Here is a 15,718-nt window from a genome sequence, read left to right on the forward strand (position 1 = left end):
GTAGGTAGTCCTGTATATACCCTTGCAAGAATGAGAAAATTAAGTCTATAAATGGGTAGTAAATATTTACTTTGAGACTCACGTAAATATTTTCAAATATTTAAGCAATTTATCATTGATAAATGAAAAAGGGAAAAAAGAACCTAAAATTCTAGTCATGTTTTCTGCTTTCTGTTTTTCTTGTTTCCTTTTAGTCCTTATCTATATGTATATACTTTTTACAAAGTTATGGTCACAGTGTAGAATAATTCTGTTTTGTTTTATTTACTTAACACAAAATCATAAAAATAATTTTCATAGTTAAGATTTTAAGATGACATATTATGTTTTAAACTGAATACTTAACCACCCCCATTTTAGATATTTAGGTCGTTCCCAGTTTTTTACAGTACAATCTTGTGGTATATGAAAACAGTTCTTTCTGTCTTTTAGACGCAAGTTCTGATTTATCTCTTTATAAATGTATAAAATGCGTATATGTGGAAATTGATTTTAAAATGCATTTACATTAGCTGAAAATCCAGTATGACATAAAAGTAATCTTAATGATTGAGTATTTTTCAAACTATACTTTTAAAAATTGCCTTGAATTTAAATACTGTAATTATTTGCAATGGATATGCCTCTTCAGACTATTGTTTGGTGAACAAAACAACCTGGAAAAGAGCAACAGAAAAATCATATGTTCTTGGTTTTTAAATTCAGTTACATTTTAGAGAGACATAAACTGGTAGGATCTTGATGGATAGATTTTTATGGCTGGAGTACTTTTTCTTTTCTTTTTTTGGTGAGGAAGATTGTCCCTGAGCTAACATCTGTGCCAGTCCTCCTCTATTTTTGTATGTGGGACACCACCACAGCATGGCTTGACAAGTGGTATGCAGGTCCACGCCTGGGATCCGAACCTGTAAACCCTGGGCTTCTAAAGAGGAGTGCGTGAATTTAACCACCATGCCACTGAGCCAGCCCCTGGACGACTACTTCAGTAAAATTTTCGGCTGTTACATGATTAGTTATTAGTTAGAGTTAATTATAGTATACTTGGAGTTTATTACACACGTTAAATAATGAAGAATCACACATTACACCTTTACATGCTAGATGTTTTTGAATTAAAAATGTAAAGTCATGGGCCTCAATAGGTATGTTTGTTGTTCACTAGGAGATTCATTCAGATGACACTATAGGTATGAGAATTTTAATCAGTTTCATTTATTCTAAGATGAGGTCTAGATAAGAAGAGTTAGTTTTTCTTTTACTCTAATAACTCCAAAAGAGTTTTATCAGAAATTTCATCTTTCAGAATTCTAATAATAGAGGCAGAATATGTACTATTTACTAAATGACAAATGTAGAAAAGCATTATATAAGCCACAGGAAGTGGCCTTGATAGAAGAAAAATATTTAAGAACCTAAAATGGAAGCATTGAATGTCTAACTTACACTGTCTGTAACATTAGTCCTAAGCCTTCCCCCTCAGTTCAGGGTTTTCAGAAATAGAAAAAGCACTTTGGAAATATATTGTGTATTTAATTGCCTGTGACTCCTGGTTCTTGGTCTCTAATCTAGTTTCATAAAAAGCTTCCGTAGCCTGTGCGTGCTGTATACATTTATTACCTTATTTTTATTTTAATAATTTATAAGATAGTGCCACACTTAAGAGGCACAGTTAAGTAATTTTGTAAAAGCTGATTAGAGCTAGTAGCGTTTAGTTACTGGATAGAAATGTGACCTGGAGTCTTAAATTCTGAGGAATCTTAGCAATCAAATGACAGTTGTGCCCATTGTTGTTCTCTGTCTTTGACCCTCAAGGGCTGGCTTAGCCGCTGGTGTGTTGATTTGTGTAAGTAGTTGTTGCTTTCCTTTGTTTTCACGTTTAATTTTGCCATTTCTAGAGCGTTAGTTAAATTAGCACAAACATGTATATGGGCAAAATCCCATGAATCTTAGTCTGTTTTCCAAGAGTCGTTTTTATTTCACACCTGAGCAAAGTTATCTGGAAATACTAGAAATGAAAGCAAAATAAACACCTGGCTGAAGACCTAGGCTCCTAGTCTCATGTGAATCATTTGGTTGAAATTTTGGTATGAAAATTGTTGTCCTAACTGAAACAATCCCCACTCTTCCTTAGTAAATGTTTAGAGTTGCTCCACCCCTTAGAGGATCTGTGGTTTGGTGGGGTAAAACCCATTTTCATTCTCGCTGCTTTATTGTATGGTGGTTTGAAAATGTCTTACTTCATTTTTACTCGCCTTTGTTCTTAGAAGGATTTTAAGTAGAGTTTCTGTCGCTACTATTTTTTTTTTTTAAAAGAATGTTTTTTCCATTCTTTCTTTTTTTTTTTTTAAGATTTTATTTTTTCCTTTTTCTCCCCAAAGCCCCCCAGTACATAGTTGTGTATTTCTCGTTGTGGGTTCTTCTAGTTGTGGTATGTGGGACGCTGCCTCAGCGTGGTCTGACGAGCAGTGCCATGTCCGCGCCCAGGATTCGAACCAGCGAAACACTGGGCCACCTGCAGCGGAGCGCGTGAACTTAACCACTCGGCCACGGGGCCAGCCCCTGTCGCTACTATTTTTAAAAGCACAAAACTATTTCATTTCTTCAACATATTTGTGATTGACTCAAATTATGATTGAATCTAAAGTGGAAAAATCTTACAAATCTGGTTCTACATATACTAATTAATACAATTGACTTGTTTCTTTTAAGAAAAAGTTAATTTACTTCTTTAGCAGCCAAAGTTTAAACTATTAAATTTGTCTAATTAACTCATAAACATTTGCCATCAGTAAAGTAACCACCTCTAGAAGACTACTCAAAGACCATCTCTCATGGTTTATCAGAATAATTTGCATTTACAAAAGGTGACATTTTATTGACCAAATTAAGTAAAATCTCCATTTTATTTTGGCATTTTGCTTCTAACTGGTTCCTCTATGATGGTAACTGAAGGAATTGGATTGGTATGTTCAGTGTTATAAAATAAGGATATTTAAATTTATCACAAAGTAAATCTGACATCTTGAAGCACAGTTGGCAGCTATTGAAAGTGTTCAAATGGACACTTTAAAAAAGTTTACTTGAAATAAACATTTTATTTTTTTATTAAGGTTATGATAGTTTACAACTGAAATTTCACAATGTTGTACATTATTATCTGTCATTCATCTTATAGGTGCGCCCCTTCACACTTTGTGCCCACCCTCCAACTCCCGTTCCCCCCATAACCGCTAGAGTGTTCTCTTTGTCCATGTGCTCATCTTCTACATATGAGTGGAATCATACAGTGTTTGTCTTTGTCTATCTGGGTTATTTCGCTTAACATAATACCCTCAAGGTGCATCCATGTTGTAAATGGGACGATTTTGTCATTTTTTATCATTAAGTAGTATTCCATTGTGTATATATATATATCATGTCTTTATCCACTCATCAGTTAATGGGCACTTAGGTTGCTTCCACGTCTTGGCTATTGTGAATAGTGCTGCAGTGAACATAGCAGTGCATAAGTCTCTTGAATTGCTGATTCCAAGTTCTTTGGTTAGATACCCGGTAGTGGGATGGCTGGGTCATATGATATTTCTATTTTTAGTTTTCTGAGAAATCTCCATACTGTTTTCCATAGTGGCTGAACCACTTTTCATTCCCATCAGCAGTGTATGAGAGTTCCTTTTTCTCCACAACCTCTCTAACATTTATTATTTTTTGTCTTAGTTATTATAGCCATTCTAACGAGTATAAGGTGATATCTTAGTGCAGTTTTGATTTGCATTTCCCTGATGATCAGTGATGTTGAGCATCTTTTCATGTGCCCTATTGGCCATCTGTATTTCATCTTTGGAGAAATGTCTGTTCATATCCTCTGCCCGTTTTTTTTTTTTTTTTCCTTTTTCTCCCCAAAGCCCCCCTGGTACATAGTTGTATATTCTTCGTTGTGGGTCCTTCTAGTTGTGGCATGTGGGACGCTGCCTCAGCGTGGTCTGATGAGCAGTGCCATGTCCACGCCCAGGATTCGAACCAACGAAACACTGGGCCGCCTGCAGCGGAGCGCGCGAACCTAACCACTCGGCCACGGGGTCAGCCCCTATCCTCTGCCCGTTTTTTGATTGTGTTGTTTGATTTTTTTTTTTGTTGAGTTGTGTGAGTTGTTTATATATTACGGAGATTAACCCTTTGTCAGATATATGATTTGCAAATATTTTTTCCAGTTATTGGGTTGTCTTTCTGTTTCAATCCTGTTTTCCCTTGTCTCATAGAAGCTCTTTAGTCTGAGGAAGTCCCACTTGTTTATTCTTTCTTTTGTTTTCCTTGTCTGAGAAGACATGGTGTCTGAACAGATCCTTTTAAGATCAATGTCAAAGAGTGTACTGCCTATGTTTTCTTCTAGAATTTTTATGGTTTCAGGTCTTACCTTCAAGTCTTTGATCCATTTTGAGTTTATTTTTGTGAATGGCGTTAAGAGAATGGTCTACTTTCATTCTTTTACATGTGACTGTCCAGTTTACCCAACACCATTTATTGAAGAGACTTTCCTTTTTCCATTGTATGTTCTCAGCAAATTGTCGAAGATTAACTGTGTGTAGATGTGTGCTTTTATTTCTGGGCTTTCAATTCTGTTCCATTGATCTGTGTGCCTGTTTTTGTACCAGTACCATGCTGTTTTGATTACGATAGCTTTTTAAGATATTTTGAAGTCAGGGATTGTGATGCCTCCAGCTTTGTTCTTTTTTCTCAGGATTGCTTTAGCAATTCAGGGTCTTTTGTTGCCCCATATGAATTTTAGAATTCTTTGTTCTATGAAATAAACATTTTTAAGTGAAATATAACATACCTACAGAAAACTGCTTAAGTCATGAGGTTGCAGCTCAGCAAATTATCACAAACTAAACCCAAATCTGTCACCACTGCCTTGGTCAAGAAACCGAATGTTACCAAGGCCCTAGCTGTCCTGCTCATGCTGTCTTCTAGTCACTGCCCCTTCCTCCTCTCCAGAGATAATCCTGACTTCTAACACCACATAGTAATTTGCCTCATATAGGCCCATTTTACAATTGTAACCACTTTCATTTGAAATTTTCCCTATTCCTCCATGTTCTAGAATTAACGAATTGTATTTTGAATGAGACCAGCAGTGTTCAGAATCGCTTTTTATATATGTTTAATAATTGATAGAAATAATTTGGGTAATTAGCATGAAATCTGAAATGAGGAAAACCTGCTTTCCTTTAAATACACATTATTTTTCTGTATAGTGAAAAAGAAAGGACAACGGACTATGGATTTGTGTCATGTTTTACTTTTCTAATTAGATGATACCTTTAGCTGTGGTTAAGATATGGGAAAAGCAACTAATTCTTCAGGATTTTTTGCTTACTCAATTTTATTGTATTTAGAGCATTTAAAAATAATCCAGTGTAGACATGCTCTTATGAGACTAATTGTTGACTGTTTCGAGGTTTTTTTATGTTTCTCTTGTCTTCCTCCTTCAGTGGAAGCATTGACGTTTCCTCCTTCTTCTGGGAAGTCGTTCATTATGGGAGCAGATGAAGCCCTTGAAAGTGAACTAGGACTTGGAGAATTGGCAGGCCTTACAGTGGCCAATGAAGCAGATTCACTAACTTATGATGTGAGTAGTTTTATTTTTGTTGTTTCACTCATGTTTTGAAAATAAAAAGTTAATTTTATAGAAAAATATGGCAGTGGTAAAACTTCTTCACAAGTATAGAATTCGGTTCAATTTTAATCACAAACTTTGAAGGTATGAATATATTATAAAGATAAAAAGAATTTTTCAAATCATGTAGAGATTAAAATTATAGGCTTTACCTAAATCCGTAAGTCAGTATAGCTTATTCATTGGTTTTTGATAGGGGAAAAAATTCCCTTTTCCACTACCAAGTTTGGGTTTTGTTTTATGTTTTAAGGCATCAGTGATTAGTTGAAATTCATGCCTGCTGAAGGGCAGTGTTTGTTTGGCTTCCTTAGTACATCATAAATACCCTTCCAAGAAGTGATTTTAGCTCTTGTTAGGCGGGGATGCCTACAGGGTTCTTTCCACATGTTAAGGCTGACCCGCCAGTGATTTGGACCAAAATTGAAATCTTTATACCTTTATGCATGCATAACTTTACTTAAGCCCAAATAGGGTTGTTTTATAAATGCATTTATAATTGTTCATCATCATAAATTGTCAAAACAACAGTTGCTTATTTTATAAAGTATTTACAACTTGTCTTATCTCTTCATTAAAATCCTCTGACTTTGATACTTCATTACGTTTGTGGGAGAATACAGTGTAGCTCCTGCCACGTGGGGCTGTAGGATAAATGCCTGAGCAAACTGTGGATCTGATAAAGAGGTCCTCCAAAGAGGAATTCTCACCACCCACTCCTCTTTCTGCAAATCAGAAACTCTCACTCCCTACGCTAAGGCCCTTAGTAAGTCTTTTGGGTTCTACCTCCAAAAACAACCAAAATCCATATACTTCTTTTTACTTCTCATTCTAGTCCATTTTTTCTTCACCTGGAGCTACTTCAGTAACCTAATATAAATGAGCTCTTTGCACTGCATTCTCTACATATGTGATACAGATTTTTTAAAAAATCATTTGTATTTTTAACTGTTTTATGTCCTTATATTTTACATGTCTTTTTAAAACACTATTTAGTTGACTTTTTTTTTTTTTTTGCTGAGGATAATTCACCCCGAGCCAACATCCATTGCCAATCCTCCTCTTTTTATTCCTTGAGGAAAACTAGCCCTGTGCTAACATCTGTGCCAGTCTTCCTCTATTTTTTTGTATGTGGGACACCTCCACAGCATGGCTGGTGAGTGGAGTAGGTCCGCACCTAGGATCCAAACCCACAAATCTGGGCAACCAAAGCGGAACGTGCAGAACTTTAACTACTTGGCCATGGGGCTGGGCCCTGTTTAGTTGACTTTTGTTTTTTTCATCTAATCTTTAACAACCTTTTTAATTGAAGTATTTAATCCATTTCTTTTTAAAGTAATTACTGATATGTTTGGATTTAAGCCCACTATTTGTTTGTGCCTCCTGTTCTGTGTTCCTTTTGTCTCCTATTTTTCCCTGTATTGGGATTGATTTTTTTTTTGTATTCATCCTTCCCTCACCCCGTTATTTGGAGTGTATACACTTTTTCATTACTCTTTTAATCATTACCCTAGAGATTACCATACACATCCTTATCAAAATTTTACGTGCAAATATCTTTAAAATACCTTTAACTCTAGTTAAAAAACTCCTGCCCTATGTATAAGTCATTCTTGTTATATATTTTATTTCTCTATACATTTATCTCCTATAAGATATTCAGTTAGGATTATCCGTTTTACTTTTTTCCATTCTCCTGTGCATGTGTGACTGTCCATTTGGGATCACTTCCCTTTTACTCTAAGAACACTTAATATTTCTCTCAAAGGGAGATCTCCTGGCACCCAATTCTCTCAGTTTCTGGTTTTCTTAAATTGTATTTATTTCATTTCAACTGAGTGAGTTAACTATTATCTCTGATGTTGAATTCTAGTTGGCAAGGGTTTTTTTTTTTTTTTTTTAAGCGCTCTAAATATATTATTTCATTATCCTTTTTTGGGTTTTTTTTTGCTAGTCAACTGTGAATGAAGTCAGATGAAGTCAACTGTCTCTTCTATTGTTGGTCATTCAATGGTAGTCTGATTTTTTCCTCTGGTATTTCCCTGTGTCTTGATTGTCAGCCAAGGTTTAGTTTTCTTTTTATTTAACCTTCTTGAAGTTCTTAGACCTCCTTGGTTTAATATGTATGTTTTCATCAGTTTTGTAAAGTTCTCAGCCGTCTTTCTTCAAATGCTGTTTTTGCACCTCTCTCTCTCTTTTCTTCTGGAAGTCTAGTTAGATCTTCTTTCTATATCCTGTCTCCTATTCCCTTTCTTCTGTATTTTCCATCTTTTGTTTTTTCCGTACTTCACTCTAGATTTTTTTATATGACCTATATCCCAGTTTGCTAATTCTCTCTTCAGTTATATGTAATCTGTAATTTAACCTGTCTGTTGAGGCCTTATATTTTTTGCTTCTAGAATTCATTGTTTTGGTTTTTATTTACAGATTTCTTCCAAAATTTTCAATCTTGTCTTTTTGAACATAGTAAAAGCATGATTATTTTAAAGTTTGAATCAGAGACTCTGTAATTCTATTACTATTATGTGTTGTTTCTACTTGTTTTTATTTGTGTTGTGTTATCCCATAAGGACATGGTTATTTTTCATTATGTCCAAATAACTATATTTGAAAAATTGTCTGTAGAAATAACTTCAGGCTTAGGATGGTATCTTCCCCCAGAAAGCCTATTTTAATTTACTCTCTCAAATGTCTGCAGCCACTAGAAATCTGGATCACCTCACTCCATTTTCAAATTTTGAGATCATCTAAAGCTGATCTATAATCCCTGCAAGGGCTTGTGTTCTTCCAGTTCACTCTTTTCTTTTTCCCAGCACCTCTGCTAACAATTATTGCTAGTCTTTTTTTCTTTTTTTTCTTTTTTCTGCTTTTTCTCCTCAAATCCTCCCAGTACAAAGTTGTATATTTTAATTGTGGGTCCTTCTAGTTGTGGCATGTGGGACACTGCCTCAGTGTGGCCTGATGAGTGGTGCCATGTTGGCGCCCAGTATCTGAACCAGTGAAACCCTGGGCCGCCGAGGCGGAGCACACAAACTTAACCACTCGTCCACGGGGCTGGCCCCTCTTCCAGTTCACTTTTTTTTTTTTTTTTTTTAAAGATTTTATTTTTTCCTTTTTCTCCCCAAAGCCCCCCGGTACATAGTTGTGTATTCTTCGTTGTGGGTTCTTCTAGTTGTGGTATGTGGGATGCTGCCTCAGCGTGGTCTGATGAGCAGTGCCATGTCCGCGCCCAGGATTCGAACTAACGAAACACTGGGCCGCCTGCAGCGGAGCGCGCGAACTTAACCACTCGTCCACGGGGCTAGCCCCCCCAGTTCACTTTTTAAGAAACATTTTTTTTAATTGAAGTATAGTATACATACCATATGATATTAGTTTCAGGTGTACAGCATAGGCATTCAACATTTATATAAGTTATGAAATCCAGTTCACTCTTATGTCTAGGATGCAGCCCTTTTAAATCAAAACCCAAAGCAGGTGGTTCAGCAAGCCCCATTTTCTTGCCAGGTTTGGACACCAATTTGTGTCCCCTTGCACTGCAAAGCACAGGTTGACCTCTCAGTCATTCCCTCTGGAATCAGTAAACACTCTCTGGGGAAAAACAACTCCAATTTCGGGCTCACCTCCTTAGGCCTCTGTCTTCTTCTGGATCCTGACCTGGTTTTTCTTTGCTATTTTGTTGGTTCTCCATTTTTTATGTTTGGCTCTGCTTTTCTACTTGTCCTCAGTATAGAGTTGGTCCTAATAATCTAGTCCATCATGGCTAGAAGCAGAAGTTCCCATTAGATACTTTTGTTCCCTCTATACTAACCCACAAAGAATGTGTCCAATATGTAGTGGTACTCAGTCCTCTCTCTAGAGAAAGCTCATTCTATTTTCATAGCTCTGAATTGTGTTATGTCTCTCTCTCTCTCTGCTTCTAAAAGTAGTTCCTAGTTTTATTTAACATATTATTAATCTATTGCTGTGTAACAAATTGCACCAAACTTAACAGCTGAAAACAACAAACATTATCTCATAGTTTCTATAGGTCAGCGGTCTTGGGACAGCTTAGCTGTGTGGTTCTGGTCTCTCATGTAGTTGAACTCAAAACATTGGCAAGTGCTACAGTCTTACATGAAGACCTGACTTGGGGATGATCTGCTTCTAAGCTCTCTTGTGGTTTTTGGAAGGCCTTGGTTTCTTGCTGGCTGTTAGCTGGAGACTAGTTCCTCACTACACGGGCTTCTCTGTGGCCTCCTCAGCAGAGCAGATAGCTTCCCTCAGTGTGAGTGAACTTGAAAAGAGAGAGTGCAAGAACACCCAAGATGGAATTTATAACCTAATTTTGGAAATAATTTGTTACCACTTCGGCTGTATGCCATTGGTCACACAGAGCAACCCCATAATGTGGAAAGGACTACACAAGGTGTAAATCTGAGGTGGGGCTGATTGGGAACCATCTTAGTGGCTGCCTGCCACATTAAGACATTCAGAAGGAATGTAATTACTCTTACATATGAAAGGCTTTCAGGTTTAACCAGAGCAGACAGGAGTCTTGTTAACCTTTAACAAGAACAGGCAGGAGTCAACACACCCTCCACCCCCCCACCCTCTTACCCCCGCCTCCATGACCAGCCCCAGTTCTTACAGTAGTTCCTTGAATATTGCGTTTTGTCTTCTCTTATTGTCCTAATTGTGACATGTCCTCTCCAAATTTTTCTGCAGATTTTTAAGTTACTGGATTCTAAATTACAGTTCGTATTAAGATTGTAGCCTCTGTGAAGCCAGACTGCTTGGGTTTGAATCCTGACTCCTCCACTTACTAGAGGACAAGTCACTTAACTACTCTTTTCGTTCTATGTCTTGTAAAGTGAGGATAATGTTAATTCCTACTTCTAGAGTTGCTGTGAGGATTAAGTGAGTTAATGCATATTAAGTCTTTTGAGTAATGTTCAAAATAATGAATAATGCTCAAAATAGCAGCTATTCTTGGTAGCATTGTTGGTTTTTGTCATTGTAGGTATAGTAGTAGTTCTCCAGTATGTTACCAGTACTCGTCCCCCTCTTTCTGAAACCCAGCACGATTGTTAGCCTTGGAGGGTGGAGAGGTCGTATGAGGTGCTAATGGAAAGTCAAACACCAGCCTCTTTAGCTTTCCTCTTAATTGGAATGAAAAAAGAGTGCATTGTTTCCAGTTGTTGAGATGGAGTTTCTTTGGAGAAAAGCAGCATAATGATATGTTTATTTTACCAATGGAGTCTGTTTTTTTTGTAACATGTGATTGTATTTTCCAATTTTAACATTTTGTTTCTAGTTTATAAACTTTGTTACCAATTTGATGAAGAAAATTTAGCTTTTGTTAGAGTGTATTGAAAATCTCAAAAGTATGATCATGTTCTACAATGTTAGTAGGTTTAAAAATAAGTTAGTTTTTCAACTATTACCCAAAATTAGTTTCTGTACTGTAATTTAGGTTGAAATTATTTGTTTTTTTTAAATCATTCACGTGAAGATCCATTTTGGTATTATTTGATCCTCTTTCTATATTGAAGTATTACCTGTTTTCTTATTATAGCATTAATATTTCTTCAAAAGAACCCACTATTGACATAGTGCTAGTTTTGCCTATTGATTTGGTTATTTACACTTAAAAATTTTATTGTTTTGAAAGTTGCAAAATGTGATGGTTTAATGACAAATCAACAAGGATTAATGTTGAAATGTAGGTTTTTCCCTATCCTAAACTAAATGTACAGGTGTGTTTTTGTTTCTTTAATAGATAGCAAACAATAAAGATGCTCTGAGGAAGACGTGGAGCCCTAAGTTTACACTAAGAAGTCACTTTGACGGCATTCGAGCCCTTGCTTTCCACCCCACTGAGCCTGTTTTGATAACAGCATCAGAGGATCACACTTTAAAAATGTGGAATTTACAGAAAACAGCCCCAGCCAAAAAGTGAGAATATTCTACTTTGATTTTATTTGAATGTTTTTATGAAGTTTTTCAGCAGAAAAATACTTTATTATTTGCTATTAAATTCCCTAAATATCACTTCTAGTTCTTTTTTCTTCACCATGTCACATAATTTAGAGTATTTTTTCCTGCACATACTCACAATCTAATATTAGGTTGGAAAATTGACACTTAGGAAGAAATGGTATTATCTGGTGGTTTCCAAGGGCTTGTGAATGCTGGTTACAATCTTTATACAATGTTTGAAATGGCTTTCATATTTGGGGAGCCTTTTTTCTGTACTGAAGAAGTAACTGTACTGTTAGTTGTAAGTCTGTACTGTTGTTGTAAACAGGTATAGGCATGTTTAACTTCATCAGTTCCCCCCCACCCCGCTCCATTGTTTACTAGGTTTGGACTTACAGAGTAGAAGGAAGGGAAGGCTGATTGGGAGGCGTGAGGGACCCCTGTTTGGTCTTGTCTTCTGGTCTTGACTCCTTAGGTACTTTCCATACCCACCAAAATGTCTAGACTGAAAGGCACTATTGTTGCCATCACTAAACTGCTAGTGCTTGCCTTGGCCCCGTGGTTCCTCTCCAAGCATGGACAGACATGAATTGGTATGAACCCTTTTATCAGTCACCAAACTAGTCCTGATCCCACTTGGTGGGGTCCTTGTTGGAGCTCCTTCCCTTCTTCCTTGGGTCACATGGTCCAGAACCCAGCATCTGCCAACAAGGGCCATTCTACAGTGTTAGGCACTTCTGTTATTAGAAGAGTAGAAAGGAATATCAAATGGAGGAGATTACCGAAGCTTTGCTACTGGTAGAGGATATCTGTTGCCCAGTTTAAAAGAGATCAGTGACATTCCTGCTGTGAGTACATAGACTAGATAAAATACTTCATTTATCAGTCTTCATCAGATAGCTCAACCAGATCTTGCTGAAACCAGGTGAATCCTCATATGGATCAGATATATTCAGCAGAGAAAAATTATCCCTGGTTATAAATTGTGCCTTTTGTCTTTCTAGTTCTTTCGTCACCATGGGCATCACATTAGACTAGAGAATGTGAATGTCTCATCATATATTCTTGACTAGAATTTAGAAAAATAGTGAAACAAGTGTCTTGCTGGCGATAGCTTAGTAATAATACCTTCACATGTAAATAACAGTGGCCTGTTTACCTTTGAACATAAAATGTTGGAAATGAGAGATATCATATGCCTATAAAAAACTGGAATACAATGTAGAAAATGGTAAGTACTTAACTTTAAATCTAGTTTCCATTAACAATCATGGCCAGTATTAGGCTCTGTAGAGTACCCATATACTCAGTGTTCTAAGTAATAAATAAACTGATGACTTGACAGTTTCTGGAAGTATCAAGGACAGACATATTAACCTTCCTGGAAATGCAATGAAATTAAAGTGCCGTGTATTGAAATCCTACTATGTGCACAGTTCTGTTCTAGGCTGTTTTACTTATAGAATCTCATTCAATCCTGTGAATATTTGGTGTTATCCCTATTTTTCTGTGTTGTTTTAAACATAGAGGAATCCAAAGTTCTGAAAGATTAAATAATTTGCCTAAAGTTTGATAGTTAATGATAGAACTGGAAATTGAATCCAGAAATTTCTCTCTTCAGAGCCTATGACGTTGTTTCCCCTGAGTGAGTCTCTCTCTGTTTAGTCAACTAGATTATGACAGTGCTAAAAGCACTGTAATAAGGTGTTAGTACTGAACAAGGATTTTGTTTCTTGAAGCCACAAAATGTGTGCTTGGTGTTAGGTAAGCTCTTTTATGCGTCCTGGGGTTGGGAATGGGGTATTACATAATGTTGGTATTTCTAAAGGCAGTTTTATGACATATTCAGTACTACTGTTTCCTACTGAAATTTAGAGTGGTAAGAGCCTTCTTCTCTCTCTGATGTAGGAGTACTTCTCTTGATGTGGAGCCTATCTATACATTCAGGGCTCATAAGTAAGTATGCGTTTTTTCTTTGTTTTAAATTAACATCACTGTGAATCAGCCTGATTAGAATATTTTATTGTCTTTCACTTATGTATTTGTTATGTGTTATGTGTTATTTGTATTTAGTAGTATTTTTTGTAAATGTAAAAGAAACTGGCAGATAATATAATGTTAAAAACAAGTTTATCACTGCCAGGCAAGGATCCTTGCTGAAATTAGATTTTATTTGCATGATGTTTAAATGATGTATATGTCTCTTTTAAAATAATGTTGAGGCAATTACGTTTAAATATTAGAAATCCTGACCTTTTTTTCCCTAAAGATAATCTAGATAAAAATACTTGAGAATTATTTTATTGTGATCACATATTGAATGCTTTTTTTTTTTTTTCCATTTAAGCTTAAAGAATATACCTTATTTACCTGATTTAACGTAGAGATTGGCATACTTTTGATATAAAGGGTCAGATAGTAAATATTTTTTAGGCTTTACAGGCCACATATTTTCTGTTGTACATTTTTGTTTTTAGTTTAGTTTTGTTTTACAACTCTTTAAAAAATGTAAAAACCATTCTTAGCTTGAGGACTGTACAAAAATGAGCATCGGCCTATAGGCCATAGTGTACCGACCTCTGATTTTGCACAGGAAGAAAAATGAACAATGCTTTGACATATTTTTATTCATTGAACAAAGAAGAAAAATAGAAAACCATTGGAATAATTAAACTTTCTTATTTTTTACAAGTCCTACTATCAGATTGATTTTAGAGAATAGAAATTGATTTTTATCTCCCAGAGGTCCAGTGCTCTGTGTGGTAATGAGCAGCAATGGTGAGCAGTGTTATAGTGGTGGCACTGATGGACTGATCCAGGGCTGGAACACCACCAACCCCAACATCGATCCCTATGATTCTTATGGTATGTGATTCCCTAAAGATGTGAAAGAATAATATGTTTTCTTTTTACCTATTTTACGTAGCACGTATAAAGGTAAAATGAAATATCTTTGAAAGTAAATTGGTAAAAAGAACCATGTCTTTATTTTTTTAAAAAGAACTTCTGTATTTAGGAATCAATTTGATATGTCATGCTAAAAGAAAAAAGAAAAACATATATTCTTCCTAAGAAAACAGTTTCCACCCCCCAAAGTCTTATTGATTGGAAATGTTGGCTTGATATACAGTTGTTTTTGTCATGTTAGGCATCTGTACAGTACTCGATACGTTATAACTTATCTGTAATCATATTTTATTACTATTCTTGGCAAACAACTTTGCAGGCAAATGAATATTGGCATAATCTTTTTGATCAATTATTGGAGGATATAGAAGCTAATGAATTTTAAACTCCATGGCAGCAAAATATTTAAAAGGCCTTAAAAATTAAGAAGTGCCCTTTAGATCTGAGAACAGTACCATGAAACATAAATCCATATTATAATCTATCACTAGGTATTACCATAAAGTCCCTTGCAAAAACTCTTTTGGAATTGACTATTTTTGTTTCCTCCTAAATTCTGGAATGGTATGAAATGACATACTTGTCATAAAACCATATTTTATTATCATTATCACTTAAGATTAATTTTACCACCAAACCTGAGTGAAGATAAGACATTCAATAAACAATTTCTCCCAACATTTACTTAATAAGCATTTAACATATTTTGTGACAGATAAGCCCCTTCTCCCTCCCCAATTCTTTTACAAATTTATCTGTTCCATGCTTTTCCTTCCTTTATCTTTCTGTCATAGGATCAGTTGTCCTCGTTCTGTTCCAACTCAGCCCTTCTCCTTTTGCTCTTGACCTCATTCTCTCTCATTTCCTTTGAGTCTGCACTCTAATCTATCAATCTCTCTCTCTCTCTCCCTCTCTCTCTCTCTGTGTCTCTCTTGTGCTCTCATCTTAAGGCTTATCCTCTTTACTGTTTTTCCATCCCCTCAGAATATAAGTAAATTCGGGTATCTCCCATCCTGGGCAAGGGAAAGCCTTTTCTTGACTCCATTTTCCTCTCTGGCTTCTGTTTAGTCTATCTTTCCTTCATCATCTGTGTCTCTTTGGTTGTATTATCTAGATAACACAATTTCTGGTTACTAATTCCATGTCCTTTCCCTGTGCATCGTCCCTCTTCATTCTGTC

At 36.0% G+C, this 15,718-nt stretch overlaps 1 protein-coding gene across 4 annotated transcripts in view; it reads left to right on the forward strand.

Moving 5' to 3' along the window:
- The window catches only part of STRN (striatin), a 96,743-nt gene that overhangs the window by 69,038 nt on the left and 11,987 nt on the right, over positions 1 to 15,718 (forward strand). For all 4 annotated transcript variants that reach the window (XM_044772234.2, XM_044772235.2, XM_070512246.1 and 1 more), the window contains 4 exons: positions 5,490 to 5,626; positions 11,433 to 11,608; positions 13,541 to 13,588; positions 14,376 to 14,497. In XM_044772234.2, coding sequence (XP_044628169.1) covers positions 5,490 to 5,626; positions 11,433 to 11,608; positions 13,541 to 13,588; positions 14,376 to 14,497 — 483 coding nt within the window. The remainder of the gene's footprint in view (positions 1 to 5,489; positions 5,627 to 11,432; positions 11,609 to 13,540; positions 13,589 to 14,375; positions 14,498 to 15,718) is intronic.

The sequence above is a fragment of the Equus asinus genome, chromosome 6 (genome assembly GCF_041296235.1).
Source record: "Equus asinus isolate D_3611 breed Donkey chromosome 6, EquAss-T2T_v2, whole genome shotgun sequence".
NCBI lineage: Eukaryota > Metazoa > Chordata > Mammalia > Perissodactyla > Equidae > Equus > Equus asinus.